The 14819-nt window shown below is 46.9% G+C and overlaps 1 protein-coding gene across 3 annotated transcripts in view; it reads right to left on the bottom strand.

Moving 5' to 3' along the window:
• The window catches only part of CHFR (checkpoint with forkhead and ring finger domains), a 236239-nt gene that overhangs the window by 14679 nt on the left and 206741 nt on the right, over nucleotides 1–14819 (bottom strand). For all 3 annotated transcript variants that reach the window (XM_063964696.1, XM_063964695.1, XM_063964694.1), the window contains 9 exons: nucleotides 13683–13837; nucleotides 13339–13501; nucleotides 12877–13013; nucleotides 11585–11704; nucleotides 11298–11381; nucleotides 10306–10376; nucleotides 8680–8767; nucleotides 3795–3902; nucleotides 928–1000 (listed from right to left, as the gene is read on the bottom strand). In XM_063964696.1, the coding sequence (XP_063820766.1) occupies nucleotides 928–1000; nucleotides 3795–3902; nucleotides 8680–8767; nucleotides 10306–10376; nucleotides 11298–11381; nucleotides 11585–11704; nucleotides 12877–13013; nucleotides 13339–13501; nucleotides 13683–13837 (999 nt within the window). The remainder of the gene's footprint in view (nucleotides 1–927; nucleotides 1001–3794; nucleotides 3903–8679; nucleotides 8768–10305; nucleotides 10377–11297; nucleotides 11382–11584; nucleotides 11705–12876; nucleotides 13014–13338; nucleotides 13502–13682; nucleotides 13838–14819) is intronic.

The following is a 14819-nucleotide window of genomic DNA, read 5'->3' as shown; positions in this document are numbered from 1 at the left end:
TTGTTTGTTAGAATTAAAAATCCACTCTCACATTCACATGCTTATAAGCTATGTAACAAAGAGGCAACAATAACACCTGTTACAAGATAACAAGGATGGTTACAAGACCTGTTAGTTATACGCAAAGAAACACCTCCTTGCATAAACCGTTTCAAGATATAGAGCGGTATTCAATTCTTTTCACCCCCTTCCACACCCATTCTGTTTCTGCTGACGGGAGTGGTATAATCATTTCAGCTCCCTACCCCCTCCTGGGGTAGCGTGGGAGCCCAACCTTTTACGCAGCTAAACCTGATTACTATGAGCGCAATATGCGTGATAACTGGGATCACTTTAGAAAGGAGGTTGGGCATGATATATCATTTGAATACCGCCCATAGAATAGAAACACAATGGTATCATAACACCAAAATTAACAGAGAACTTGCTCCTCTTAACAAATACTAACCAGTTTGTCCATAACAAATGTCATATTTGGATATACAGAAAAACAAAACAAAATGTTACCAATTAAATGAATGTCTGTATGGAGAAAAAGTTAATAAATAAACCTGAACTCTCCCAAGACTTGTAGTAATATAGTGACAGGACATTTCCTTCACGTCTATTCTTTTAGTTTCAATTGTTTGCTGATCACAATTTTATTAAAGTCAAATAAAAGTTATGTTTCAGTTGACAGTGTGCAACCATAATACCGATCTTTTTTCTTTGAACACTGAGAAAGCGGAAAGCAGAAACACAAATATAATGCAGTCACAGAAGTAGTCTAAAAATAATCAGGCACATTTTACATGAAAGCATACAAATTATGATACAGTAAATTATTTGAATGTAGTAAGGTCTCCAAATAGCAGAATCCATTTGTGACATAGTATGTTCTGCTACTTAACAGCAGTCATAAGACAGAATATAAACTGCAATACTCACATAGCATGATGTGCTTTGACCTGAGTTCTGCAGTTTCGTCCCCAGTAGCAGTTTGGCCGTGATGTCACCGCCACTGTGAAGAATACACAAACCTTTATTTTAAAAATGTTGACCTCATGCCCATGTGGTCATCAACATCACTACTGTATTTATAATCTCACATAATGTGGTTATACAGGAAATAAGAGGTTGGGAGGGAAACATAAGAAGGTTCAGGATCTAGAATACGCTTACATGCAAATAAATTCTCAATGAAGGGAATATGTGGTAATCAAACATGTGGAGAAGCTGAACAGAATACAACAAATTAGACTCATTACGTAGCACCTGGACCCCAAGTAGAATACACATGCCAGCCAGACCATTTTATCAGCAGGGGAATTCAGTGACGTAGAGTAGGGGCAATTTAACGTCTCCATCAAGAATCTGTACTTAATTTTATTTATTATTAATGTTGGAGGAGGAGGAGGAGGAGGAGGAGGAGGAGGAGGGGGGGAGGAATATCTTGTTTCCAAAATTGGGCAATTGCTGCCTTTGTAGCAATGAAAATATGACTAAGGGGTTATCAATGATATATTCCTTACGGCTGTCCGGATCCATGTAAGAGAGCCATTTTCAGGGGTAGGGTCAGTTTGGAGCATATAACCTGTAATATTAAGTCGTCTAGATCCCACCAAAGAGGGCTGATACTGCGACACCGCCCAAAAATATGCAAAATATCCCTAACTGCAGCCCAAGGACACCAACTTAAACTAGACTGGGAAGGATAGATTTTTCGTAGTCTATCTGCAGTGAAATATATGTGTCAGAACAATCTTATACACATTTCAATGAGACAGATGCATTTAGACATTTTATACAACGAAAGGAACAATAAAGACCATTCCTCAGACTCTAAACAGATATCAAGGTCACGTTCACAATAACGGTGTGCTGGCAACTTATCCGGTGGTTTAGCCAATAACAAAATTATATATTTGCCCGGTGTGTAGCAGAGCGTGGGGTCCCCCATCAAGTAACTGAAAGAGTGCAGCCAGTGTATTACTTGAAGGAACGTTTTAAAATCGGCAGAGGGTAGAAAATAACAGGATTGTAACTGAGCAAAGGACACAAGTATATTATATCTAAATAATAATTATTATAATTTTATTTATATAGCGCTCTTTCTCCAACAGGACTCTTTTTAGTCACTTTACAGACATCAAAAACAATGCACATAATACAGGAGATTTAAGAAATACAGCAACAGACAAGCCACACAGACAAAAAGAAAACCTTGAGCACACAGTAAGCATAATGCAAAATTGGAGTAGGCATTTTGGGTAACAAATTCCAAGGGTTGTGTATTCCACCCTCACAGGTACCAGCTGAGGCAGCCATCTTGGGCGCGCTGCGTAGTATTACCCTGGGTGGAATAGTCTACCCCTAGAAGACATGACACAAAATGGGGTGATTTCAGCATCCTAATACATATCACAGACAGTACAAATGCCCTTAGCAACCCATGAGGACAGATTTAGAGGAGAGGTAAGATTTGCTAAACCTTGTAAGGATAAATTAACCAAAGAGAGATGGATCTGTTCAAAAAGGCTAAGGGGGATATGCAATTACCCACAGTACATTACCGTGGGTAATGATATCGCCCAGGGCTATCCTATTAGCCCTGATAAGCCAGCACGTGCAGCGGCTTATAGGGGGGCTACCTTTTGCTGCACCGGATGCCGGCTCCCTGTGCAGCGCTGCACCTCTCGCTCCCATGACCGCTCTCCTGTCATGTGACTGCTGCTGGGGGTAGAGAGGAAATGCGGGTCACTTCCCCAAGTGTCTGCTCCCATGCCGCGGCGTCCTCCCTGCAATCCCTGCTTGCTGCGACGAGCATGGGACACTGCTGATCGCCGCAGTTATGGGGGATTTTGTTTTATCCGACTCAGGCAGGCGAAACCAAATCCCCGGAAACAGCCCCGTTTTCATGCGAAAAGAGGGCTGTTTCTACCGAAAACACACTGGTTTCACTAACCCTCTGTGTTTTCGGGAGATCATGTATTTTTTATTTTTTTATTACAGGCGACCAAATTGGATAGCCTGTAAAAAAATATCGGTGAAACATTGGAAAAAAGGCTGATGTTGTTTCACCTCTAATAGCTCACCTTCCTAAGTAGCTTATCCCATGCTTCAAGAGTTTCAAATGTCACCCTAGACCAGCCAACCTGTGGCTCTCCAAACGAAGGGGGGAAGGGGGGGGGGGGGGGGATTGGCCCTTTGGTCATTCGGGATCCCGGCGGTCGGGATTCTTGCACTGGGCAGGTGATCCTATTCGGGTGTAGTGTCAGGATCCCGGCTGCTGGGATGCAGACTGCCTGGATCTTCACCAGATCCCACTGGGATGTACACTACAAAATACTAGATTCAGCGTGAGGAATGTATGGAGAGACTCAAGCTTTTATCTCGTCTAAGGGGTCTATTCAATTGATCCGACAAGTAGGAAAAACGGCTTTTTATGACTTTTAGGTCAAATCTGGATTCGACCTATTCAAGTCACTTGTCATTTTCCGACTTGTCGGAATACAAGTGGGTCAGCGGATTAGACGCGGATTCACGTATTCCATCGGATTTGCTGGCATTTTCTACAGATTTTAAACAAAGACGGATCAGCATTGTCGAAAACGGGCTAAACCTGTCGTAAATGCCCGCAAATTAAATACTTAAGTGTCGGTTCCTCTCCGTCGGAGAGGATCCAACACTAATTGAATACACTCCTAAGTCTGATATGTGTTGGCTGGCCACCTGAACACCACAACCTAAAGGGAGAGCTGCAGAGATAAAAGGAAAGCCCTTATAAGGACAATAAGGAGATTAAGGCTGGGTACCTGGTAACTCAGTAGGTGGGATGTTTTGCCTGTATTGGTAGGTTAGATCTCTAAAGTTACGTAGGCCACAGAAGTAGCAGAGCACAGTGTTTCCATTTATCCTGTAATCTGTAGGCACAAGCATATGTAAATATTAAATAGCGAGCACAGCAAATAACTAATGTACAATCACATGACAGGTTCTCTAACAATCACATATGTATACAAAAATACAATAGGATGTGTAGGTTCAAATTTTAACTAGTATAATTATTTAAACAAAGTATCAACTAATTATGCATCACTGCCAAACCAAGCCAATATAAATGATACATATAAGAAATTAAGGGTCAATTTAATTAGATTTCAAATGGGGAGAGTTGGAGTTTAATGGCGTGGAAAAGCCACCAATGGCCAAGCAATTTGCCCCCCTCGCGGCCCTAAGGAGCTGCAAACAAAAATATGCGAGTCAGGCGGTACAGAGAGCGCAGCATATATCCGCACTTACTCGCGGATGTGACTATGCCTCACCTAACTGAACTGACCACCAAGAACGATTATCAGAAATGTGGAATTATTTGCAAGTTCAAGTAACAAATTCAAGAACAGATAAATAATAATTTAGTAACTTTTAACAAACTATAAAAAAAAATTCCAGACTAGGTTAGCTTTCACTGCATTGCATTCAAGATTTATGTGGATTGAATAATTTATTAACCCTAAAAAGGATCAAAACTTTCCAAGGCTTTCAACACAAAATATGATTACCAGCTAAGTAACACTGAATTTTCATACTGTTTTCACTTACATTAAAGTATTAAATTTCGCTTTTGAAAACATTTGTATTGTATCTGCTTGAGAAAGATAGAAGATCTATTTCAATATACTCAAGCCTATTATTAACCAAATCTACACTTGTGGTAGGGGAAAAAATTAAAACACTGTTGGACAAATGATGTGTATTTTAGAAGATCAGTGTGTGTCCATAATATTTCTGAAGTGCTCTAGGTGAGGTTCTCTTGGTATGTCATGTAACAAGATAATCTCCTGCTCAATATTTCATATTGTAGGCAGATATTAAATCTACACTCTAGGGATCCCTAGTGCACTCTAATTCCTTACTTTCCCCATTTTTCTGCCTTTTACAGGTCTCTAGTATAAATCAGCAGTCCTGTGTCAGATGAAGCTTAAATGGATGAGGGCGTGAGTAACACCATTATGATATAAACACAGGCTGTGTTGGAGAAATGGGACTGGGAGGCATAAGGAATGCTCTCACTGCTCCAGTCTGCATACGATGGTCGTAAAGTTATTATGCTGTGCATAGCACTGCATGTGCTGGGATAGGTCTGCCATTAACAAATGTATCCATTTATTATGTCCTTGTATGTATGTATTGGCAGATCAGTCATAAAATGTTTTGTGTTGCGTCTGATATGCCATCTCCTATATAATAGCCCAGATCTGTGACTCTGTGCCTGGGCCTCTAACGCTGGGCGGAGTCAACAGTATCTGCAGGGAGAGACACCATGGCCTGTGCAAGCACCAGTGGCAAGTAAAAAATGCCCCCTAACACAATATAGAGGGGTGGCCATGGCCACCAGTAGCACCACACACAGCTCCAGACAGCAGCAGCAGGGAGGGGAACACAGGCTATGCGGACGGGGACTTCCAAGCACCGCTAGACGCTCGCCGCACCTCTCCCAGGTACCAAACTTCCAGCCCCCCTTACACCCACACCCCACACTGAGGAATACCTCCCTTATGCACCCCCCAACTCACCCCCTACCGCATCTAGCCAGTGGGGGTTCGTGTAGGACGGCAGCAGGGGACGAGCAGGTACAGCGGGACGGAGCACCACACTCACCAATCCCCAGCGCCGCACATACACAGCTCCCTCCTGCTGCCACTTCGCCTCACTCCGCTCCGGCCACCCCACTATGCCGCCCGCCTCACAGCCAGCCCGCAACTCCAGGAACACGCGCGCCGCCAGCCCCATTCACATCCCCGGCACCAGGCACACACTGTGGAGGCCAGACCAGGTGCACCCGCCCGTAGCCTGGACGGGACACTGCTCCAGCCACAGTGCTGCTGTGTGGGAGCTCCCTCCCGCAGCAGCCAAACGATTAGGTCACTGCACAGGCAGGGAGTCCCCACTACCCGCATCTGCTACAGCCATACACCCCAGAGGCACACCTCCACTTTTCCACACACCCCACCCCACCCTCTTCTCCTTCACACACACACACGCGAACACTCCCCCCCCCCCCCCCCCCCCCACACACACACACACTTCCCCATCCCTGCACATCCTACACCCCACCAAATCATGAACCCCTAACCCTCACGCCACTACAACAAACACAACCCACGCACACCCACAACTCCTCCAAACAAACTCCTCGCCCCACGTGCAACACCCACCGCACCCCACAAGCCCATCCCACAAGCGACCTAGGCCCATACCTCCCACCCAGCGGACAGCGATCCTATTATCGAGGAGAACACACGCAATAAGCCAGATACCGCAGCGGCAGAGGTTAGTACATCCCACCCCGAGTCCCCCTTCCCCACACATCCGCACTCCACCGGAACCCCATCCACGGCACCGCCGCACACGCCCCTCCCCCACCCGTGGCACCTCCAGACCCCCTATCCAAACCACAGCACCCCGCACCACCACCGCACCTGCGTCAACTCCGCCCCCACCCCCTGCACCTCCCACCCCCTCCTTCACTCGCAACACCCTGGGTTCCCCCTCCCCCACCCGCGGCACCAACGCACCCGCCCCTCCCCCACAACACCCCACCCGCATCGCCACCGGACCCCCACCACCATCCATTGCACCCCTGCAACCCGCCCCTCCCCCACCCGTGGCGCCTCCAGACCCCCTACCCAAACCGCGGCACCCTCGCACCCGCCACTCCACCATCCGCAGCACCTATGGACCCCACACCCCATCCATAGCACTCACGCACCTGCCACTCCCTCACCCGCTATGTCTCCCGACCGCCTACCACACTCACAGCACATCCACCCTTTCCCCACCCGCAACACCCCCGCACCCGCCCCTCCACCACCCCCGGCAGCCCCGCTCGTCCCGGAGCATCAGCAACCACCCCTCCCCAACCCGCAGCGCCACCGGACCCCATCCACGGCACCTCGGCACCCGCCCCTCCCTCACCCGTGCCGCCTCTAGACCCCTACCCAAACCGCAACACCCTGCACCCGCCACTCCACCACCCACAGAACCTATGGACCCCATCCGCGGCACCCCTGCACCTGCCACTCTCCCACCAGCATCAACTTCGCACCTCCCGACCCGCTACTACACTCGCAGCATCCCCACCCGCAGCACCCTCCCACACACACGGCACCCCCCCCTCCCACACACACGGCACCCCCACCCCCCTACCCAAACCACTGCACCACCCACAGCACCTATTAACCCCATCCGCCGCACCCCCGCACCTGCCACTGCCCCAGCCGCTTCACCCCTGCTCCTCCCCCACCCGCTGCGCTTCGCGACCCCCTAACTTACTTGCAGCACCCCAGCACCCACCCCTTTCTTCCCCATCCGCAACAGCCCCGCATCTGCCTCTCCCCCACCCGCGCCACCCCCACAGCACCTCCAATACCCATCCCCCATCTATGGCCCCCACTTTTTTGCCCCTCCCCCATCCGCAACACCTCCCGACCACCTCCCCTATCCGCAGCACCCCATCTGCACCCACCCCTCCACCACCCGCCCCTCCCCCATTCGCCACCCACCCTTCCACCCCCCACATCATCTACAAACCCCATCCGCGGCACCCCACAACCACTACTCCCCTACCACATCTGCAACCCCTCCCCCAAACGCACACGCCCCTCCCCCAGACAGCTCCTCCATCTGCCACCCCCGCCCCTCCTCCACCAACAGCATCTACATATCCCCTCCCTCACTCGCAACACCTCCGGAAAACCCTCCCCCCATCTGCGCCCCTTCTGCACCCGCCCCTCCCCCACCCACAGCATTCCCCCAAACCCACCCAATGTGACTACTGACACCCTCCCCCACCCGCAGCAACCCCGCAATCGCCCCTCCGCATCTCCCACGCACCCACCACTTCCCCAACCTCAGCACCTACTAGGTGATTCATTGTGCCTTACGTGCAATGTTCATGACGTCGCAAGGGGCTACGGCCCCTTAACCATCCCACACCCTTTGCCCATGCAATATTTAACCACTCACAAAATTATGATTGGAGGTAATACTCCATATAATAAAAATATTGCATGCCCCAAGGGCGTGCAAGGGTTAAAGGGACGTAGCCCCACCCGACGATGTGAAGAGCGCCCATAGGGCGCGATGAATCACCTAGTATGCATAATATCCAGCTCTGCTTATTTTATGTAGCCTACACTAATGTTAGTTAGGATATCCGGACTCTAGGTCGACACAGGAAATAGGTCGATATAAACACGGTCAACATGGAAAAAGGTCGACATGAGTTTTTCACATTTTCCATACTTTACGATCCACGTAGACTACAATTTGGAACGGTAACCTGCCCGTGCACTAATTGGGGTTCCCCGTCACTTTACGGAGAAAACAACACACACAAACCCCCCCCCCCCCCCCCCATAAATAACTCATTTCGTCCTTTTTCCATGTCGACCTAATGGCCATGTCAACCCATTACCTGTGTTGACCTAGTCACTGTTGACCAATAGGTGTCGACCTAGACACTGTCGACCCCGAGTCCCATACCCACAGTTTAAAGATTGACTGAGGAGGCAATACAAACACACACAGACTAAGCAATTAGTGAATTAGAGATGCGGTACTGCCATCTAGTGGAACATAGTAGCCTTGCATGTACAGATCAAATATATACTCTGACAATTATAATGTGATTCTTACCAGTAAGCATGAAAACTCCCCGCTGAACAGCTGCAAGACTCTCACTTAATAAGTCTTTCCACGTTAAGCCCCTGGATGCCAGGTAATTCTGGTAAAACATATAAATAAGCATATAGACACAGTATACAAATTGCATGCTGTACATTCAGAAAACATTAACATAATTAATACGTATAAAACTGCTAAGTCTCTTTAAAAAAAATAAAAAAAATAGATCTGTAGAACATCATAAACGGAAGATGGAATGCTATTATACCGAACGATAAAAGGAGTTGATTGTATATAAATTAGATTTTCAACCGCAATTTCACATACCACCAACAACTGTGACTCCTAACTAAATGCTTCATATCAGTCCTCATGTACTGGAGTCAATGGGATCTAAGGTGAAATTAACTGCAAGATAATGGTAAAGGGATGTCAACAAGAGACAGGGCTGCAGAAGCCCCAAGAAAGAGTTTGATAGACTTTACCCTGTACTTGTCCTATATTGGTGTGTATTCAATAACTGTCGGAAGCTGCCATCTTGTCGGGAAGACGGCAGCTTCCGAAAGAAATAGGTTGGAAGGGGTTCAGACCTATTCAATAGGGGCTGACTTTTTCCGACAAGTCGGGAATTCCCGACTTGTCGCAAAACACGTGGATCGGCAGAATAGATGCCGATCCACGTGCTTCTGTAGGAAATGGGGCCAAATCCGACAGGTTTTGGCCCCCATTCCGACAAACTCAATCCGGCTTGAAAACAAGTCGGATTGAGGTGAGGAGAGGAGCGGTGCTACGGCTGGGTTGGGGAGCTGAGATCGGCGGTCAGCAGGGGGGGGGGGCGGGGGGGGGGGGGGGGGCGGCTGGCTGCGGGGGAACATGTCTGCGGCGGGAGGAGGCGCCTCAGCGCCTCCTCCCGCCGCAGACATGTTCCCCCGCTGCCAGGCCCTCCCGCCGGCCGCCGACCTCTGCTTCCCCCGCCGCCCGCAGCACCTCTCTTCCTGCAGCGCCTCCCCCTGCCGCTCCACAGATGTCCCCCGCAGCCAGCCCCTCCCGCTCACAGCCGCCAATCTCTGCTACCATGGCCAGCAGCGGCCTGACAGGACCCTGTGTACGGCCAAATCGGACAGTCTGATTTGGGCGTCCACTGAATAGGGGTTGTCGGATCCATTCCGACAACTGCATGTCGGAATGGATCCTACTCTTACTGAATATACCCAATTGTCTTCAACTGTAAGCTGCTGTTTTCTGGTTTTGATTTGTTTGTGTACACTGTATTTGGGCGCTGCGGAACCCTTGTGGCGCCATATAAATAAAGGATAATAATAATAATAGACCACGTTTACAATTTAATAATTATGGCGTGTTCACTTAGCTAGTATAAGGGAACCATGAATTCAATATAAGGGTACTACATGTGACCCCATGGCTTCAGCAACAGACATCCATATTAACACAAACAAATTCTCTATGACTATGCATGTTAGTATTAAGAGAAATAAAAAAAAAAACACTACACCATAGTAATGTGCCTAACTACCATTCTAAATACTTTGCACAGCTATTGAAAGAATACATTCCAGTACATCCCTGATGAAAGTATACTAAATACTACAATATACCAGCATCCAGTTTTCACCTTACCTTTAGAATGTCTGACTCATAGTTGTTATTGTTTAACACAGAGTCCAAACATTTTTCTCCGAGATTCAACTCTAAAGGGGATAAGAGAGGGAGAAAGCAGGAGAACGTGTGCCTTAAAGTGAAAATGATCCATACAGGCTTAATACTTTATGGAAAGTACTGGTGTAAGAATGAGAATGGCAAAGGAATACATATGCCAATAGAGAGAAGTCACAAACTATTTATAGGGGATTTATTTTGGGGTTGGCTCAGACCCAAAAAGAAATCCCAGTTAACTGCATCCTGTGACTGAATTCCCCCCTAAAAGTCATTAAATCAGTTAGCCTGCCTAGAAGACCGGTCCCTAGAGGGATTCAGTATGATATAGTGCCGGCCGTCAGTATACAGACGGCGGCATCCCGGTCACCAGTATGCCGGCAGAGGGGCGCTGCACTCGCCACGCTGCTGGCACAGTGGCTCGATGCACTGGACACAGGACATATTCTCCCTCTATGAGTGTCGTAGACACCCACAGAGGGAGAATAGCCTGTGTCGCCAGTATTCCAGCGTCTGCGTTTCACCGCTTTTCGGGATTCCGCGTCTGTATTTTGGTCACCAAGATCCCGACTGGCGGTATGTTAACCGCTTCCACTCAGAGGAATTAGGAGAACACTACATTTTAATTGTGGCTTTTACAAGGAATTTCTACCATTTATAAAAGGATTCAAATAAAGAAAGAGTTGGGGTTGTGTGTGTGTAAGGAAGTAAAAAGTGGTTTGGCCTCTACTTTAAAGGGATACTGCCTCTTTGGAAATTGGTGGTTTCAGCATGTCATATGTTCTGTATTTTAATCAAATTTGAAGGATACAAGATGTAAAGCAAAAACATCAACTAAGGTCTGTTCAAACAACGGACTGAAGCATTTGCTTACTTCAGATAGTTCTGTTGTCACTTAAATGCAAACTACAAAAACAACAAAATAAATGCAGTCACTTGTGAATAAAGCAGCTTACCACAAAATGGAGCCAAACAGCCAAAGCAGCCCATTCTGCGGCATCCCCAGTACATGTGACAGAAAGGCTGCAAACAGGCAGTGCCTGTGAAAGCAAAAACATGGTCAAGGAGGTGCAATAGACCTGATACAACTGGTAATGGAGCATGAAGAGCAGGTGGTATTAAGTGTTTAGAATTGCATTTTACAACATAGAAAACATTCAGCTGCTCTGTGACATCAGCCCCCGTTTCCAATAACATTCAAAGTTATAAAGCCAGACAGAAAGAGACCATGCTCAGGCCTTACATTGTTGAGGGGCCACATGTGGATTCTGCTCCCGTTCGCTTCTCCTGTCTGGCATTGGCTGAAAGCAGCAGGTACAGATCACATGACTTCCTTGGGAAGTGCATACATATTCCTGGGCAACTACAACAAAAATCACAACAAAAAAGTGATGGTAAAATGACATTAAAAATGTTGTCACATATACATACAAATAAGGTATGAATAATGGGCCTTCAGTACATAACTTCCCCTATCCATAATTCCAAAAATCCTTATGTGGTTAATAAAATATGCAACGTGTGGATCAAAGAGACAGTGGAGAGGGAGGATTTTCACAAACAGACCCTTCAATAACTGTTATTTAGGGATTTAAAAGAAAAAGTAGTAACAGGTGCCAGATATGGGGGGAGGGAGAAGAGGGTCGGCTGGTATGCTTCATCTGGACCCCCCAACAGTGTTGTGCACACTGAGCATGGATAAGGAGCATAGGACTCCAGTCCTTCCCCTCCCTGCACCCAGCAGCCCTGACTCCCAGTGACGTTCACTGGACCTGCCCCACTCACTGCACAGAGAGGGGGCGGTGACACTAGCACTAAGAGGTGAGTACAGGGAACTGGGAGCCTACTTGGGATCCACAAAAAGAACAGTGGGCAGAGAGAGGTGGGCACAGAGCAATGGAGCAGCGGGGGCATCTGCCACTGCTTCTCCATCTTCCGCTATCTCTCCCTATCACGCTCTGCCTTTCCCCTGCGTCACTAACTTCCCATTGCCCTATCTCTCCTGTCACCCACTGCCTCTCCAAGGCATCACCCTCTCCCCCAACATACAGATAAGTAATTCCCTTTGAATGCCACGCCCCTTGCTGCGAGGTCATGCCCGTTGCAAGACCACGCACACTTTACAGCACAGTCTGGTCTTGGGGGGCCCCCCTTGTCATTTTGTTCTGGATCCGCCACTGGTCTTGTGTAAATTCTGTATATATTTATGTGAGAGGGGGAAATGCAATTCATGTTCTTAATATTTTATCAGTTATGTCTAAAGTCTCTAACATACAAGTGCACAAACATTTGGATTCATTTGGTCAGAACCCAATTAACCTGCTATTGGGGCATGGAAGGAAATCTAAGCACCTGGAGGAAACCCACGGAAACACGGGGAGCATATACAACCCCCAAACAGATTGGTCTATGGACGGGAATTAAACTCATGATCATGTGCTGTGAGGCAGTAATGCTAACCACTATTCCATCCATGGCGCCTACGATGCTGTACATTGATTAGCTCATAGCATGTACTTATGTTAAGAGACAAACCTGCAGGAAAGTTGGCAGAGGTAGAAGGGGCGTCCCCTAAAGTCCGTAATGCTTCCGTTTCAATGGGTAGTGGATAAGGTGGGGGCTGCATGTGTCTACCATATCCTGGGCATTGCCGACAGACCGTGTAGGGTTGACTTTGAGATAGAAGACAAATCAATTCAATAAAAAAAGTATTGTATAAAAAAAATATATATACACACACACACACACACACAATACCTTCAGGAGCTGCTTCCAGGCCGAATGGTCACATTTGTAATAGGTTGCACATTTCACTGTTCTGACGCCCATTATAATTATGCAGTACCATTATAATAATGAAAACCTGTTTAGCTATGTGTTGTAATGTATTCTACAGAAAAAAGGATTTATAATCAAAAAAAGAAATCTAAAAAAAAAAAAAAATCTCCACTCCAAAAACCCTACACTTTAGTAAATATATCCCATAATGTCACAAACCTAATATCTGAGGATTCACTGTCAACGTCCGACAGCTCAAGCAGGTCTTCAGAGCTACCCTCTTCATCGGAGAATGACCGACGCACCTTGGGCTGCAGCATATCTTGTGTAATCTTGTTCCGTGCATCCATGCTGCGCCTGTCTTCCTCACTGCGGCATTTCTCTGTAGTTTTCAGGAGTAAGGCACAAACATCACAGGAATATATTAGTATAGAAATTGTATAAAATTATTTAAACTTGCACAGAGTAAGGGAGGTATTTATCAAAGTTTGACAAGCGATAAAATACCAACCAATCAGCAAACAAAAAAATATATATATGAAAGTCTGGGTGCGTGGACTTACCTGGGTGCTGGATCAGATAGGCTTCCACTAGATTGTTAAGGATGTGGTTTTTACAAATACGTTCAACCGGACACCGGCAGGTGGGGCAGAGGGACGAACGCTCCATCCACCCAGAGTAACAGGCAGCACAGAATGTGTGCATGCAGGGCTGCAAACTGATAGAACAAGGTTCATTTAGGAAGTTACGCTATACCAGCTTAGCCTACCCTAAGCAGTTGATTATAATTATAAAAATTCTATAAAAGCACTTTCTGAACAATCACATTATTACAAACCATTATACAAAGTCACAAATTATTCAAATGAAACGTCTGCAGCGTTTTCTCCTTCCTTTGTTACTGGTTACACTGCAATCTTATTTAACATGCTCAGTTTTACATAACACTATAGCATGTGCCAACTTCAAGAGACATGTAATTTTCCCTTATTTCATCATCCCTTCACCCTTTTGGGCCCAGTGTTTTCACAGCAGCATGTGATAATTGGTAACTTTATATGATAGGAATAGGACTATACAGTGCATCCGGAAAGTATTCACAGCGCTTCGCTTTTTCCACATTTTGTTATGTTACAGCCTTATTCCAAATGGAATAAATATTTTTTTCCCCTCAAAATTCTACACACAATACCCCATTAATGACAACGTGAAAAAAGTTATTTTTATTTTTTTTTAGATTTAAGCAAATTTATTAAAAATAAAAAAAAATAAGGGGTATATTCAATTGAAGTCGGATCCATCCCGATATTCGTCGGAATGGATCCGACCTGGGCTATTCAATGCTATCTCAATTCGACTTTTAAAAAAGTTGAATTGAGATGCGGAAGGGGAGACGGGGGAGAGCCGCGGGCAGACGGGGGAAGAGCTGCTGCTGTAGTGCTGCCCCCCCCCCCCCCCCCCGTCTCTGCCTCTCCCCGTTCCCGCATCACTGCCGCCGCTCACGGCAGCGTCCACCCGGCTCCAGCAACCTAAACATTGTCGACCTAGACACTGTCGATCTAATGATCCACACCAGTTACAGCTACGGGAATCAAGTATTCAGATATACGGCTTGTTCATCATCTTGCTGTATGTTGTTTATTACAGAGATTGTTAACAAATAATGGTGTATACATCTGTGCCGCAGGTGTGAAAATAGC

This window comes from Pseudophryne corroboree, chromosome 1 (genome assembly GCF_028390025.1).
Source record: "Pseudophryne corroboree isolate aPseCor3 chromosome 1, aPseCor3.hap2, whole genome shotgun sequence".
NCBI lineage: Eukaryota > Metazoa > Chordata > Amphibia > Anura > Myobatrachidae > Pseudophryne > Pseudophryne corroboree.
Note: the sequence above shows the minus strand (reverse complement) of the source record. Positions and strands in the feature narration are given on the sequence as shown.